General features: G+C 58.3%; 4 protein-coding genes across 4 annotated transcripts; 2 read left to right on the top strand and 2 right to left on the bottom strand.

The window, feature by feature from the left end:
• The first annotated feature begins 2,121 nt into the window (after window positions 1-2,121).
• On the top strand, window positions 2,122-7,501 carry MYCTH_2301462 (uncharacterized protein). The gene is made up of 6 exons (XM_003661665.1): window positions 2,122-3,272; window positions 3,472-3,588; window positions 3,695-4,250; window positions 4,384-4,721; window positions 4,802-4,988; window positions 5,105-7,501. Exons 1-6 carry the CDS (start codon window positions 2,462-2,464, stop codon window positions 7,329-7,331), a joined length of 4,236 nt encoding a protein of 1,411 aa, XP_003661713.1. The 5' UTR covers window positions 2,122-2,461; the 3' UTR covers window positions 7,332-7,501.
• Window positions 7,502-7,963: 462 nt separating this feature from the next.
• On the bottom strand, window positions 7,964-11,821 carry MYCTH_2301456 (uncharacterized protein). The gene is made up of 4 exons (XM_003661664.1): window positions 10,846-11,821; window positions 8,974-10,781; window positions 8,272-8,909; window positions 7,964-8,153 (listed from the first exon to the last, which is right to left on the bottom strand). The coding sequence occupies exons 1-4, from the start codon at window positions 11,611-11,613 to the stop codon at window positions 8,122-8,124; spliced, it is 3,246 nt and encodes a 1,081-aa protein (XP_003661712.1). The 5' UTR covers window positions 11,614-11,821; the 3' UTR covers window positions 7,964-8,121.
• Window positions 11,822-12,356: 535 nt separating this feature from the next.
• MYCTH_45915 (uncharacterized protein) lies at window positions 12,357-12,815 on the top strand (the record flags this gene model as incomplete). Its single annotated transcript, XM_003661663.1, has 2 exons — window positions 12,357-12,540; window positions 12,595-12,815. The coding sequence occupies 2 exons, from the start codon at window positions 12,357-12,359 to the stop codon at window positions 12,813-12,815; spliced, it is 405 nt and encodes a 134-aa protein (XP_003661711.1).
• MYCTH_2301453 (uncharacterized protein) lies at window positions 12,798-14,684 on the bottom strand. Its single transcript, XM_003661662.1, has 2 exons — window positions 13,850-14,684; window positions 12,798-13,734 (listed from the first exon to the last, which is right to left on the bottom strand). The coding sequence occupies exons 1-2, from the start codon at window positions 14,194-14,196 to the stop codon at window positions 13,086-13,088; spliced, it is 996 nt and encodes a 331-aa protein (XP_003661710.1). The 5' UTR covers window positions 14,197-14,684; the 3' UTR covers window positions 12,798-13,085.
• Window positions 14,685-14,810: the final 126 nt, after the last annotated feature.

Raw genomic sequence — 14,810 nt, 5'->3', positions numbered from 1 at the left:
CCTACAATACGTACGGAGCACAGAGTAATTCACTATACTGCCTTCCGAAACACCGAGGAAAGCACACCATCAGAAACTCCATTGGCAGATTTCGTCTTGTCGAAAGTGACACATTTAAAGAAGGATAATTCTACTTAGACCTGTTGACCGACAATTTCACGCCTTCCACCAGAGAGAGGCTAGGAAGCTGAAGATGAGTGACAGGGAAAGGACCTACCTGGACGCTGTGCCTTCCTCTTGCGCAAGCGCCGATGGCTTTTTTCCGAGTCAGTACCGCCCCCCATGACCCCAGATAAGGCTATCACAATTGAACATCGCAGATAATCACTTTGTCGCGTTCTGTGGCATTCTGGTGCGACTCGGCGCAGTAACTGAAACTCGGGACCGCCGTACCTTGCATCGTCGACGGATTATGGAGTCCGCAGGACATCCGTACAGTACACACAGTCGTGCACAGTACCACCAACTCGAAGACAAATGTCACCGCCTCAGGTTCAGCAAAGCTGCAGTGATACCTCCGGAACTTTTTGTTTTTAGTACGGAGTACGGAGTAATCTCTTTTGCATCCTCGTTCGGCCTCCGCCCACCAACCAGTTACCGTTTTGAACACTGTTCGCACTACGGAGTATGTACTCCATACATACAATAACTACATACACACCTACACTCGGGTCATTGCAACATCCTCCGACTCGGTCGCTACTCTGTAGTCCCTTAGTCATGATCACCCAGATGCTGCCTTCCGTTTTCTTCTTTTATTATATTTCATTTTATTTTCAATTTCGTCTTTTCTTCCCTTCTTACCACTTTCTTATTCCACATCTTTAATCCAAAGGATTTGCAGCATCCGCGATTCGGGGGCGAAATGAACAAGGATCGGACACGGTGCGGTACGCAACGGAGTTGCCGCGGCAGGGCCGCAGTTCTCGACCTGATCCCGAATGTTCCTGGGCCTCTCGCGTGCGTCGCGCGCCGGCGCTGACCGACACAGGGCTGAAAGATGGCTCTTGGCACAAAACATCAGCGACATGGGTGCGGCAGCTGTGGGCTACACTACAATCAGAACTTGGGGGGTTGTCCATTTCGCACGCCTTCCTCGAACTTGTTTTCGATGCACCCACATCACACACCTGCGAAGGTTGTGGGATATACTTGGATCGATGCACAGACTGGACCGATGGCGTAGGGCGTCCAATGGCAGTCGCCATGCCCCGAAGTCCATCAGCGTCCATCAACACTGTGTTTGCACCACGGGATCAATCATACTCAGCCATTGTTCGGTCCTCTCCTGATATGGAAAGATACTGTCTCGGGGAAGCGAGGCACTCGCGATTTGCGCTCCTGCGTGGGTTGGTCGCCATTGGACCGGGGAACTTTCGCCCTTGATGACAGCCCCCCGCCTATCAGGGCGCGGCGTCTTCGTCTCCCATCCAATAGCGCCTTCAGCCGCTTACTTCACCCATACTTACGCAGGACAGAGACGCACTACCCCCCGGCCGAGGGCGAAAATGGAGTGTTCTCCGGGGCGTCAGCGGCGCCCAGAAACCGGGGTGGCTTGCCCGGCGTGGAGGCTGTATGCAACCTCCCACTCGGGCCCATGTCCGGAATCTTTGACGAATTGTGTGATTCTTTTGACCCTTCGGAAATTTTACGTCTTGAGAGAAGAGGGGGAGATTGCACGGACAGCGTCATGATGGGTTTTCTCTGCGGAGCAACGACTCTGAGACTGTGGCACGCCGAGCCCAAACAGTCGCAACAACACGAACTGGCGCTATTGATAATTACACTAGGGCTCAATGTTCAAGTCGCGCCCGAACAGGGGTATCTCGTGGCTGTGGTTCCGAGAAGCTGTGATCGCTCCACAGCCATCTCCACAACACCAAATGCCGCCCGCCCGCCCAAGGCACTTGGCCGCAGTATCTTGGCCAATGGTGATCCGGCTCGACCGCTGCAGTTGGTTTTTGCCCAGCCCGGGAAGGTCGGGCTGAGAACTGCGCCTGGTCGGTTCGTGGAGCCGACGGGGCGGGCTACAGACTAAGTGAGTTGATGCCTGCCTTTTCTCGTCTGCCTAACAAGAAAAGAGTGTCCCGACGGTGGGAAGCTGTTGGCCATCCTATGGGTGGGCAAGCTACGACTCCATCATGAGTAACTAAGGCATTCCCTTTTTTGGCTCCAAGCCTCGAGAGATTATTCGTTCATCGGACATTTTGTATATCAGAACCCCTCGCTCCTGCGCCAACCAAACCCTACCTGAGCGCTTAGTATGATCTGACCTCGTTCTCCTGTTGTAGAAGGGGCTCAGTCATAGCCTTGTGTCTTATACATGCATACGTAACCGACCAACCTCCTCCCCCCATCCCCCCTTGACCGATACGTCAAGCTGAAGAAGCGTATTTCAGTCAAGGGACATCCCACAATAGCAGAACTTGGAACTGGATAGTACAGTGCTGTCGCCATAACAATGGATAAGCCCTCGTCTCACAACCAGACAGGGTCATTGCAGGTCAACGGCCCTCTCTCTCCTCCCCTTACTCCGGCCGTGAACGGCACGGGCAACGCCACGGGCACCCTGGATGGTACCAACAAATCCTTCCCCGGCGGGCGACCAGCGTCTCCGGACCCAAGTATCTCCTCGAGGTCCGGCTCTAGCTCGAAAAATGTATCCAGCACGACCTCGAGCCCACGGCCCCAGCCAGCGTCGATCTTTACAGCACCCTCCTCGACCTACTCTCAGCCGTCCTCCACTCCGGACCTGCGCCTTCTCGAGGACTCTACTCCCCAACTGCCAAAACGCTCTCTCCTTGAGGCCGAACACAAAGGACATGCCACCCCACAAGCACCACAAGCAGCAGCAGCAGCAGCAGTGACAGCAGCGACAGCATCATCACAACAAAAACAACAACAAGCACCCGGCTGGCGCAAACGGCGCGTCTACACGGACGGGAGGCAGGACGCGCCGTTCCCGCGGCTGTCCAAGCCGGTGGAGCTGCTCCGCGGCGCGTACGACGTGGTGGTGATCGGGTCCGGGTACGGGGGCGGGGTGGCGGCGTCGCGGATGGCGCGGACGGGCCAGTCGGTCTGCGTGCTGGAGCGCGGCCGCGAGAAGTGGCCGGGCGAGTACCCGCGCGGGACGGCCGACGCGGTCCGCGAGCTGCACTGCTCCGGCGCCTTCGCCCCGGGCTGGCTCAAGGGCCTCCCGATCGACGCCGGCGACCCCACCGGCCTGTTCCACCTCATCATGGGCCGCGGCCAGAGCGCCGTGGTGGGCAATGGTGAGCTTCTTTTCTTTCTTTTCTTCTTTTTCTTCTTTTTCTTCTCTTCTCCTCCCCTTTTTCCGTTTTGCTTTTCTCCTCGCTCTACTCTACCTATCCGAAGGCCGGAGGCAGTTGTTAAAAGGGGGAAGAAAAGGGAAAAGGGGGAGAGTGTGAGTGAGTTTGGTGTGCTGGGTGGCTGACATTAGACGCCCATCAGGACTCGGAGGGACGAGCTTGATCAACGCGAACGTGTTCATGGAGGCGGATAAGGAGACATTGGCCATGAAGGTGTGGCCGCCGGAAATCAGGGAGAATGTGGATGAGTTGGATAAGTGTAAGCATCTTTCTGCTCCCTGTTCCCCCCCACCCCAACCCCCCCCCTCTTCCTAGGAAGGAAAAAAATAAAGCTCTCGGCCTGTGCATATGCTGATCAATCTCAGACTACGCAAAGGTGGAGGCCGTCCTCGAGCCCCAGGAGTATCCGGACGAGTGGCCCAAACTGGCCAAGGCGGAGCTGTTCAAGAAGCAGGCCGAGCTTCTGGGACTGGGGCACAAGTTCAAGAAGGTGCGGCAGACCACGCGCTTCACCAACGGGCCCAACAGCTGCGGCGTCGAGATGTCGCCCTCGACATTGACTGGCCAGGACACGACGGGGATCAACGACGGGTCCAAGAACTCGACCCTGGTCACGTACATCGCCGACGCCTGGAACTGGGGCGCCGAGATCTTTTGCGAGTGCGAGGTGCGCTACATCGAGAAGGTCGAGCACGACGAGGGGTATCGGGTCTACTTTGCCTGGCACGGCCGCAATCGGGGCTTGTTCAAGGCCAACTTGCATGGCGACCTCATGTGGGTGCATGCGAAGAAGGCCGTCTTCCTCGGCGCGGGAGCCATTGGCTCGACCGAGATCTTGCTACGTAGCAACGCCATGGGCCTCGGGATGAGTGACCTGGTTGGCCAGAACATGAGCGGCAACGGTGACATGCTGGCGTTTGGGTAAGTCTTATATACATAGCGGTTACTGGAGTCTCAACAACAGGACGAAAAGGGGGCGAGGAGGGGGGAAGAGGAAGGGGAAGGGGAAGGGGACGCCGACTGTTTGCTGACATTTTTCGATGCTGGTGCCCAGCTACAACACGGACGAAAAGACAAACATTCTCGGATCTGAGAAGCCGTCTCCGTATGATCCCATCGGCCCTACCATCACCAGCGTCATCGACTGCCGGGAAGGGAACGAGAACCCGTTGAACGGGTTTGTCATTGAGGAGGGCGCCATCCCGCACGCCCTGGCCCCTTTCTTCCAAGCCATGTTGGATCTCATGCCGGGGAAGAAGGAATCCGAGAACGAGACTCTGTTCGAGAAGACGCAGGCCGCCCTGGCACGCTATGGCAGCAGGATCCTCGGGCCGTACTTCAAGAAGGGGGCCGTGGAGAAGACCCAGGTCTACCTCGTCATGTCCCACGACAGTAGGGTCTTCCCGAACAACATTGTGTTCTGCCCGCTTTGGTCGGTTGGATGGCACTGACGGCGTGTATCTTGTATCTAGGCAGCCAAGCGGTCCTGTCCCTTGTGGACGACAAGCCAATGCTCGAATTCACCGGGTTCTGCCGGAGCCATCACGTCAAGAGGCTCAACCAGCTGCTCGAGAAAGCTACCGAGGCTGTCGGCGGCACCCTCGTGCATAGCCCCTTCCAGGCGGTGCTGGACCAGCAGATCACGGTCCATCCTATCGGGTATGTGGCATTCCCCCCCCCCCCCCCCCCGCCTTTTCACCCTCGCTCTCTCCTGTTCTAGTGTCGTCTCTGGAAAAGTTCAACAATAAGGCTAACCGATGAATTTCGAACCAAAGCGGTGCCTGCATGGCCCGGGACAACACGGGTAAGACGGGCGTGACCAACCATGCGGGCCAAGTCTTCACGGGAAGGGGCTCTGAGACGTACGACGGCCTGATCGTGACGGACGGGTCGGTCATCCCGGCTGCGCTCGGGGCCAACCCATTCGCCACCATCGCGGCCCTGGCTGAGCGCTCGGTCGAGATGTATGCAAAGTCCAAGGGGCTCACCATCAGCGAGGAGAAGAACGGGATCCTGGACCTGCTCGGCGAGCCCCAGCACGCGCCGCGGCGCGACCGGCCGAGCCACAAACGGGAGCAGATCCGGATGATGGAGGAGCAGGAGAGTCTCGACATGGCGGACAAGGTGATCCGGTCAGCCCGCGAGCTCAGCGCGGGCGGCATCGGCTTCACCGAGGTCATGTCTGGCTTCATCCACCACGACGAGAACCTGACGGGCGACGACCGCGAGACGTACGAGCTCGCGCACCGGGTGGCCAAGTCGCGGTGCGAGAGCGCGCGCTTCTTCCTGAGCGTGCAGGCCTTCAACACGCGCGAGCTGGTCAGGCACTCGCAGCACCGCGGCATGCTGACGGGCACCTTCGTCTGCCCGGCCATCCCGGGGTCGCCCTTCATGGTGCAGCGGGGCGAGTTCAACCTCTTCATCCTCAACAACAAGGCGCCGGGCACCCGCAACCTGACGTACGACTTCGACATGACGGGCGTCGACGGCCGGAGGCTGCACTTCCACGGCTACAAGGTGGTCGACTCGTCCGTCGCCCTGGCCCCGTTCGAGTTCTGGAGGGCCACCAGCACCCTGTACGTCACCGTCAGCAAGCACGTCGAGGGCATGTGCGCCGACCTCGACGACGAGGACGCCTGGCGCCGCGGCCCCGTCGTCGCCAAGGGCGTCATGCACATCCGGCCGGCCGACTTCCTCTCCCAGATCGAGACCATGACGCCGACCGGGAGCAACGTCGTCCGGAGGGCCCTCAGCGCCGCCAGCTTCCTGACCTACTTCACCCGCAAGTCGCTGTCCCTCCTGCTCACGCCCCTGACGCCGCTCGAGTACCCGACCAAGACGTGCAGCGGCTACATCAACCACACGCCCCCGGACCGCTCCGTCGACATCGTCGCCCCGGACGGCGTGTGCTCGCGCATGCACGTCTGGGAGCCCACCCACGTGCCGGAGGACTCGGGCGTGCGCAACCTCTTCATGATCCCCGGCGCCTCGGTCGACCACCAGATCTTCGCCCTCCCGACCATCCCGTTCAACGCGGTCAACTACTTCACCCGGGCCGGCTACCGCGTCTTCGTCTCCGTCCACCGCATCAGCCAGCTCATGATGGCCGGCAGCCACTGGACGACCTACGACGCCCGCCTGGACCTGCGGGCCTGCCTGGAGCACATCCGCACCGCCTACGGGCCCGAGCCCGTCTACACGGTCGCGCACTGCATGGGCAGCGTCGCCTTCGCGTCGGGCCTCCTGGACGGCACCATCCCGGCCTCGTGGATCCTCGGCATCACCTGCTCGCAGGTCTTCATGCACCCGATCTGGTCGCCGACCAACATGGCCAAGGTCCTGGCCGGGCCGGTGCCCATGGACCGGCTCTACTCGCTCGTCGCCGGCAGCTGGTTCTCGTGCGGCGCCTCGCCGCCCGGCGACGCCGCCTGGCCGCAGCGCGCGCTCGACCAGCTGCTGCGCCTGTACCCGCAGCCGCGGCGCGAGATGTGCAGCAGCGCGTCCTGCCACCGGACCAGCCTCGTCTTCGGCCGGTGCTGGAACCACGCGAACCTTAACGAGGCCACCCACCGGCAGATCGACCGCTTCTTCGGCGGCGTCAACATGACCCAGCTGCGCCTGCTCATGCGCATGGGCCGCGACGGCCACGTCATGGCCAACCCGCCCCTCTTCGAGCGCCTCACGGGGCCCGACAACGTCGCCCGCCTGCGCGGCCTCCCCGTCTTCCTCTTCGTCGGCCGCGACAACGCCGTCCTCTCGCCCGAGTCCACCGTCCGCTCCTACGAGGTGCTCTGCGACGCCTTCGACCCCGCCGACTACCGCCGCACCGTCGTCCCCGGCTACGGCCACCTCGACTGCTGGATGGGCCGCAACGCCTGGAAGGACGTCTACCCCCTGGTCCGCGAGGAGGTCGACCGCGTCACCCGCTGCGAGCACTACGAGTTCGTCGAGCCCGACGACCGCTTCAAGGCCATGGTCCACGCCGGAGAGCTGCTCTATTGATCATCTTTTTTTTTGTTTAATAAAAAAAAATCATGAGAAAGCAATTGACGGAGTCGTGTGGCTATAATAGAGCTCTTGTGAGAGATCATGTCCTTGTTGAGAGGGTTCATCACCTTGGCGTTTGGGCGGACCTGTGTACCTATCTGTTGCCTTTTTCCTTTTCTTTTTTTTTTCTTTTTGTTATTATTGTTCTTTTTATTCTTTGGATAGGTCTGTCTGTCAGGAGGGGTGGTTCACGTACTTCGTCCTTTTTTTTTAATCATATTCGGTAGTGTTGGTTCTGTTTGCATAACGTACAATGAGGGTTGAATTGATGTTGGGACATCTAGCTGGACCTGATGGCAGGTGTGTATAAACAAGGAGGCAGAAACCATGAGATGGATTTACCCTTGGTTGACATTCTTTCGGTTTCGTTGAAAAAATCCATGTACCGGTCCCGCATCGAGACCGTCGGTCCAAGCCCCCAGCTAGCATGCAGCAGCAGCCTGGTTGACGTTGACAATATACTCAAAGGTAACTCGAATCGGTGCGCAGACCTGAGCAGCCATCTTCAACCCTCCCTCTATGTCCTCCTCCGACGACGTTGAAAGAGACCAATGCATGGGCTTCGAGAAGCAAAACACACGTAAATTCATAACACCATCACATTATGACAAGATAAGAGGAATAAGATACCAGCCTGTCCAGCCCCGAATGAATACCGATATGACAACATGGTAATTAATTTCCTTCCAGAACGCCCTTGCATCGCCCTTGCATCGCCCAGCATAATAACCAAGCCTCTTCCCCTTTAACCCCCGGTCTGTCCCCTCCAAACGTGTTCTGACCGCTCGCTACCAGTTAGCAGCCTTATCAAAATCGAACCGGGCCAGCTCCTTATTCGCGTCTTCCAGGTCCTTCTTGGCCTTCATGCGCATATAAAAGATGGGGCAATCTTTACTGCTGCAGATGACCTCGCAGTGCATGCTCCCCTGGCAGCGCTGGCACTGCGTCCACAGGCGGCTGAAGCGCACCTCGAGGTCCGACACCTTGTCGAGCGTCTTCTTGTAGAGCTCGCCGATACGAGGCGCGTCGTCGGCGCACACGGCGCCCTGGCTCTCCTCCTTGCCCGTCAGCGGCTTCTTGCAGCCCATGCAGGTCTGCGTCTTCTTGGCGAACTTCATCAGCCCGCCGACCGTCGGCGCCGCCACGGAGATGGTGCGCGTGTGGTCGCCCGACAGGAGCGACTTGGTTTTGCTCTCGCTGCCGAGGATGGGCTCGAAGATACGGGTCAAGGGCTTGGCCAGCTGGTTGTCGAGATAGTACTTGGTGTCGATCGGGACGTTGTGCTCGAGCACGTACATGGGGTCCTCGGAGCGCTCAAAGTTCTTGGAGCCGGCCGCGCCCTTGACCATCACGTAGGCCACACGATCGCCCAGGCCGGGGGCCGAGCCGGGGTCCCGCTTCTTCATGCGCTGGGCCAGCTCGACGTGAGCCTGCTTCGCCGCGTAGTCCTCCTTGGTCAGCGCTTTGGTAATGACCAGCTTGGACATGTCGATCTTGTTCTGCAAAAGGTCCGAGATGGTGTCTTTGACATATCTATTAAGGTCGGTGTGGTTAGCAGCTGTAAACCGTTGCCCAAGACGAGTGGGGGCCACCTTACTCTTGAGCACCCGACACATCCCGGTCGATAAGGATCATCCTCAGGACCTTCTCGATGACGGTCTGCGCCAGCAGACAGTTGTCTCGCCTGACCGTCTCGATACCTTTGGTATCCATCTTGTCGTACCTGTCCGGCCTGGTCCAGTACAGCCCGGCGTACCGCTTCTTGTTGATGAGCAGGTAAGGGAAGTAGACCTTTTCGAACTCGAGCTTGATGGGCTTGATGAACTTGCTCGAGACGTACTGAGACGCGTCCTCGCCGAGCTTCATCGCCTCGGCCAAGTCGGTGGTGCCGAACTTGACCATGACGGAATCGGTATCGCCGTAGATGACTTGGGCGTCGTGAGAATAGCCGTTGGCAATGGTATATCTCTTTTCTACTTCCTGCTTCGTCTTTTCGATCATCTGACGACCGAAACCCGTCGTGCTACTGGCGATCTCCAGACACGGGAGCTTGCCGTTTGTGGCGCCGGTCAGACCGTAGACCGAGTTGGCGCTGATCTTCAGCGCCAGCTGCCGACCGTTCAACACGGCTTTCTTGAACGGGTCCGTCTCTGCGGCGAGCTCGCGCTTCGCTTGCTTTCTGGCCGCGAGCAGTTCCTCCAGAATCTGGGCCAGTAAGCCTTTCCGCTGCTTGGTCGTGACGAACATGTCCCCGCTCGGGGTGACGATGTAGTCCTCGTCCTTCTTCAGGTTCCACTTCTCGACATCTTTCTTCTTGATCAGGGTGGTGTAGCAGAGGTTGTGCGCTTGCATGATACTAGGGTACAGCGAGGCGAAATCGAGGGTGGCAATGGGCACGTCGTAGTAATTTCTTATCGGCTCGATGACCGTGGCACCCTCGTATTGTTCTTCTGACGATTCCGACCTCAGATTCGGAATGACCAGCTTCTGCTCCAGGGCCTTGCGGTAGAGCTGACTCAAGAACTTCACCTGCTGGCCTCTCGCGAGGAGGAAGTTGAAGGGCACGCCCGTGACTCTTGCCATTTCGGTGTAATTTTCGAGACATGACAGCTTCTCCATCAGCCTCTGCGGGAGGTAGGCATCCTTGAGACAGTAGAGCGCCAGCCTGCGTCTCGATTCGGGTGTGCCCTCGAACAGTTCTGTGATCATGGAGTGGTGGACGTCCTCCTTCTGCTCGCCGAGGAAGTGGAAGGAAACGGAGTTCAGGGTGTAGCTGCGCAGCTGGTGGTCGCGCTGAATCAACTGCAAGAGGTCGAGCTGAAGGCGACCGTGAATGTTGGTGGCCTTGGTATCCCGATTGCCCATCTGCTTGCTGGAAAAGCTGGTGTCCTTGGAGAAGGACTTGACGCCGCGCAGACGAGACCAGTACTCAAACCCTTGGACCTTGAGATGTTTGGCCCGATCGAGGAGGTAGGGAAAGTCAAAGTTGGCGATGTTGTAACCGGTGATGATGTCGGGGTCTACCTGCACCAGGAAGTCTCTCCAGGCCGACAGCATATCCTCCTCCTTGTCAAACGACAAGATCTGAGTGGCCACAATGGGGCTTGTGGTGTCGAGACAAAAGACGTTCCTGACGAATGGCTTCTTCTCTCCATACTTGGTGACGATGTTTGCGATCTGGATGACGGCATCGTGGTTCGCTTCCGGGAAGATACCTTTGCGGCCAGCGCATTCGATATCGAAAGAGAGGACTCTCAGGGGAGCCATCTTGGACCACTCGCCGACGGGTTTGTGGGAGATCAGATCTCGGTAGCTGATCTGTGCCTCAATCTGGCAATTCGACTGCTTGTCGTGCACGAGCGAATACTTGCCCGCTGGCGCCTCGACCCAAGCCATGCCGGCAATCTGCGCATTCGTCGTTAGCCACACTTGCTTGCCCTCGCCGTTGTGTCAGTCAGTGCTGGCATACCGAACAATCCACCATGAAGCGGAGCAGATACTGGATGTTGTCAAAGGTCATGATGGTGCCATCCGAGCTCTTCCACATTTTCTTATAATTGGCATCGCCACGCTCGATTGTCGACCGGACCTTACCGATGAGCTTGGGATCGGTCACGGTGATCTTGAGGTAGGGGCTCTGGACGTTCCCCTGGAAGCCGTAGATGTTTTCGCGCATCGTCAGGGTGACGGAGTGAATGGCCCGCTGGCTCAGGGCCAGCTGTGACTCGAGGTAGGCTTGAAACTTGGGGCAGTCTTCCGCCGTAAAGGACACAGGAGCCGCGACATAGAGGTAGTGCTTGAAGTCTCTGACGTGCAGCAGCACCGAGTTGCCATTTTCGGTAACGCCAAAGAGCTTGATGGTAGCCTGGCCGCCGGCGATGGTGCCCTCCTCGGCCTCGATGGCCTGGAAGCAGAGGCTGTCTTTCTCGGGGTCATAGCCGCTGGGTACCGGTGGACGATCCCAGATCTGGTCTTTCTCTGCATTGTTCTCCTTGAGACCCGAGATGTCCTGGCTCATGCGCTCGAGCACTTCTGTCTCAAACGTGCTCTTTTGCTGGCTGGAGGCGAGCCTGCCCTTGCCGTCGCTCTGGGAGCTGGCAAGTTGGGCGGAGGGGGAGGAGGAGGGAAGGTCATCGACACGGCGCTTCTTGGAGGAGACGGGAGTGGCAACAATGTTACGGCGGGCGCTCGACGCTTCGCCAAACACCCGCTTCTGGGGTAATGTTGCGGAGGGCATCGCGAGAGGAGCTGCACCAAGCGGCCGACCGAGTGCGAGCTCTCAGGACGGTCCTAATTGGTAAGACTTTGCTGGATAGGGTGGAATTGAAGTAGTATCGTGGTAGTTTCTGGTCATCGATGCATCAAGACGTGAGCTGTGCAACGTCGAGCATCGTGCACCAGGCTGGAGTGTTGAGTCGCGAGGAGGGAAAGCGACTCGAGTCGGCGCAGTGATGGCACGAAATCCACCCCAGGAAATTCATCGACGCGCCTTTGCTACGTGACGTGCCCCACTTTCGTGACGCGAACTTTAATGGATCGCATTACGTATTACTCCGCTATACTCTAAATATTCCGTATACAGAGGAATCTCGGCAATTGAACCCCAAGCCTGCGGTCGTTGCTACGAACATGAAGCCCGATACCGGTATAATTGTGCCACTGGGTCTGAATAGGCGAGTATCTAGAGAGGGCATGTTTTTATATATTCTGGGGACGAGCAGCATACTTCCTCAAAGTTCACAGCCGACGCAATCATCTGCAGTTATTTGCGTCAAGAACAAGTGAAGACGCGATGGTTGACCCTAACCCTTGATCAATCACATTACCCCGCCACCCAGCAGCACAGGACGAGCACCATGCCGATTGTTTACTTGGTCCCCTGCGACCTTATCCCAAGCTTTTTTTTTTTTTTTTGTCTTCATCCAATTTCTCATCCCAGCGCCATACAGCAGATCTCTTAGCTCACTTGCTATCACCGTAATGACGGACAGGCACGCGTCCTCCTCCTCCCGAACCCACGCTTCAGGCGTCTCCAAAACGCGCAGCGGGGTCCCGTCCAGCTCGAGTGTGCGCCGCAACCTGTTCCCGAGCCAACTAACACGCCGACCGACGGCTCTCTCGCCGGCGCCGGAAGATCTGCACTCCGATGAGGACGGCTTCAAGGGTGCTCAGCGCCACGGCCAGTACCAACCCCAGCCCGAGACGCCCTTCTCGCAAGACGAAATCGTGGCGCGCGACCACAACGGTGAGGTCGAGCTCGGTGACCCGCCAACTCCACTCATTGACGATCCCGGGGACACGGAGGCGATCGAGGCGCGGCACGTGAAGGAAATAGAGAGGCAGCGCCTTGCCGAGGCCGTGAAGCAGCATCGAATTGGCCAACATAATATGCCGGCACAGCAAGAAGGTAAGACTTTCCACCTTGTTGAGTTCGCTTGACTAAAACCAACCATTTTTCTCTCAACTACAGAGCTCCTAGAGGCGGTTAAAGCTAGCTTACGAGCCAAGGTTGCTGCATTAGCAGAGGACAACTGGCTGTACGAACCGGGGCCACGGCCCCAGCGGCATCAATGACTGATGCCCGTTGACAAACGTAAAGATTCATTAGTCCCTCATCCAGTCGCGGTTTCTCCGTCGCTCGGCTTCATGACTCGACATTCCCCCATTCGGCTATTCGGTCCCCTTCCTTCAAAAACAAACAGGAGCCCGTCAATCCAACCCCTCAGCAGCAGGCGCCTCTACCCGGCGACCCGCCGGCCTACTCGACCCACCCGCAGGTGCGCCCCCTCCAAACAGACTACCCATCATGTCGAACAACGGATTGCTTTGCCTCGGACGCTGGATTCCAAAGTACATCTCGGCGATCATTTCGAGTGCCGTATCCCAGGCTCCGCCGAGCTCGTTGATGTTGGCCGCATACTTGGTCTTGAGCTGCCGGAAGAGATCAGGGTGGCCCTTCTGCACCGCGAGGAGGAGCAGGCCGAGGAAGTTGAGCAGGGGCAGGCTGGGGAAGATGCGGACATCAGAGCCCTGGGAGCTGACGTCCTGCACGGCAAGGCCCTTGTTATCCGCCACGAGAGCGCTGACAAAGGCGCGGTAGGACGCGTTTGCGGCGCGGACGTTGGCGACGAGCAGGTAGGGCAGCACAGCGCGGGCGCAGTACAGCGGTGCCGTGTGCGACTCGTCCTCCTTGTACCACTCGTACTCCATCCGGCTGAGCACCTCGGCCGACTCTTTGGTGCCCAGTATCAGGTGCCGCTCCGCCTCTTCAGCCTCGTGCTCCTCGGCGTACATTGCGCCAACGACGTGGTGCAGCTCTGGGTCGCCTGCGGGGAAGTCACCCAACTTTTTGGACCAACTGCGTTGTGTGATTTGTAGATAGCCTTAGTTAGCAGCGCTCGCGTCTAGAACGGATCAATGCCAGAGCCGATGAGCCCATCGCGACAGCGGGGTTGGCAGGGGTGACGACGCACTCCATCATCTCCTTGATGAACTTCTTCCTCATGGGCTCCCCGCGCTCAAATAGCCTCAGACAGGTCAGCAGCTTGCCCCGCGAGCTCCCGTCCGGCTTCTGCCCGGCCTGCCGGTACACGTCCACCAGCAGGATCGCCAGGTCCCCGCCGCTGCCGCCCTGGCCCGCCCGCAGCAGCGTCTGCGACACATTGGACAGGATGTCGACGGCCGCCGACCAGTTGCTCTGCTTGGTGTATCGCGCCGCGACCAGCCTCGTCTCTTGTGCCGCTTCGTACTGCTCCTCGAAGGCGCCCTCGGCGATGCGCTTTTGCAGGCGCGCGATAATCTTTTCGATCTTGCTAGACATGTTGGGTAGGTAGAATGGGAACTTCGGGGCTGCAAATGTGTATCCGCGTAGGCGGGAGAGGAAGGCTGGGGTTCCAGCTAGTTCGATCGGGCTGAGCTCGCGTGCTAATTAATGGGCAGCGACGCTGAAACCTTGTCGTGCTCTGGCCCCGTTGATTTTGGGGGGGGGGGAGGGGGTTGCTAGTTCTCTGCCCGCTCCTTCCCCTTTAAAAAAAAAAAATCAAGGCGATGGCGTTACGGTGGGACTGGGTTGGAACGGAAGGAGGCAGACGGTTCGTAGGGTCGGCGGGCTGTGGCGGGCTCCTGGTCGTTGAAAGTTTCGGGGACGATTCTGGATGCGATCGGATCAGATGGCAGCCAAGTTCCACGAAGCTCCGTGTTGCTGTGGTCCCCCGCTCTATGGCGACGCCCCGCGTCGGGGGAATGCCCCGCACTGTCTCGTCAATTTAATGCCAGGCAATTGGATAAACAAACCAAGGCCCATGCGATTCTCTTCCCGTGATATCTAATAGTTAATATGCTCGAGTTCCTAGTTACTGGAAGTACCTATTTTATAACAGCTTTATAACAGCGACGCAATTAGAATTAGCGTAGCATCTAATCCACAACTTTCGA

This window comes from Thermothelomyces thermophilus, chromosome 2, assembly GCF_000226095.1.
Source record: "Thermothelomyces thermophilus ATCC 42464 chromosome 2, complete sequence".
Lineage (NCBI taxonomy): Eukaryota > Fungi > Ascomycota > Sordariomycetes > Sordariales > Chaetomiaceae > Thermothelomyces > Thermothelomyces thermophilus.
The sequence above is the reverse complement of the archived record's forward strand: the minus strand, read 5'-3'. Positions and strand labels throughout refer to the sequence as shown.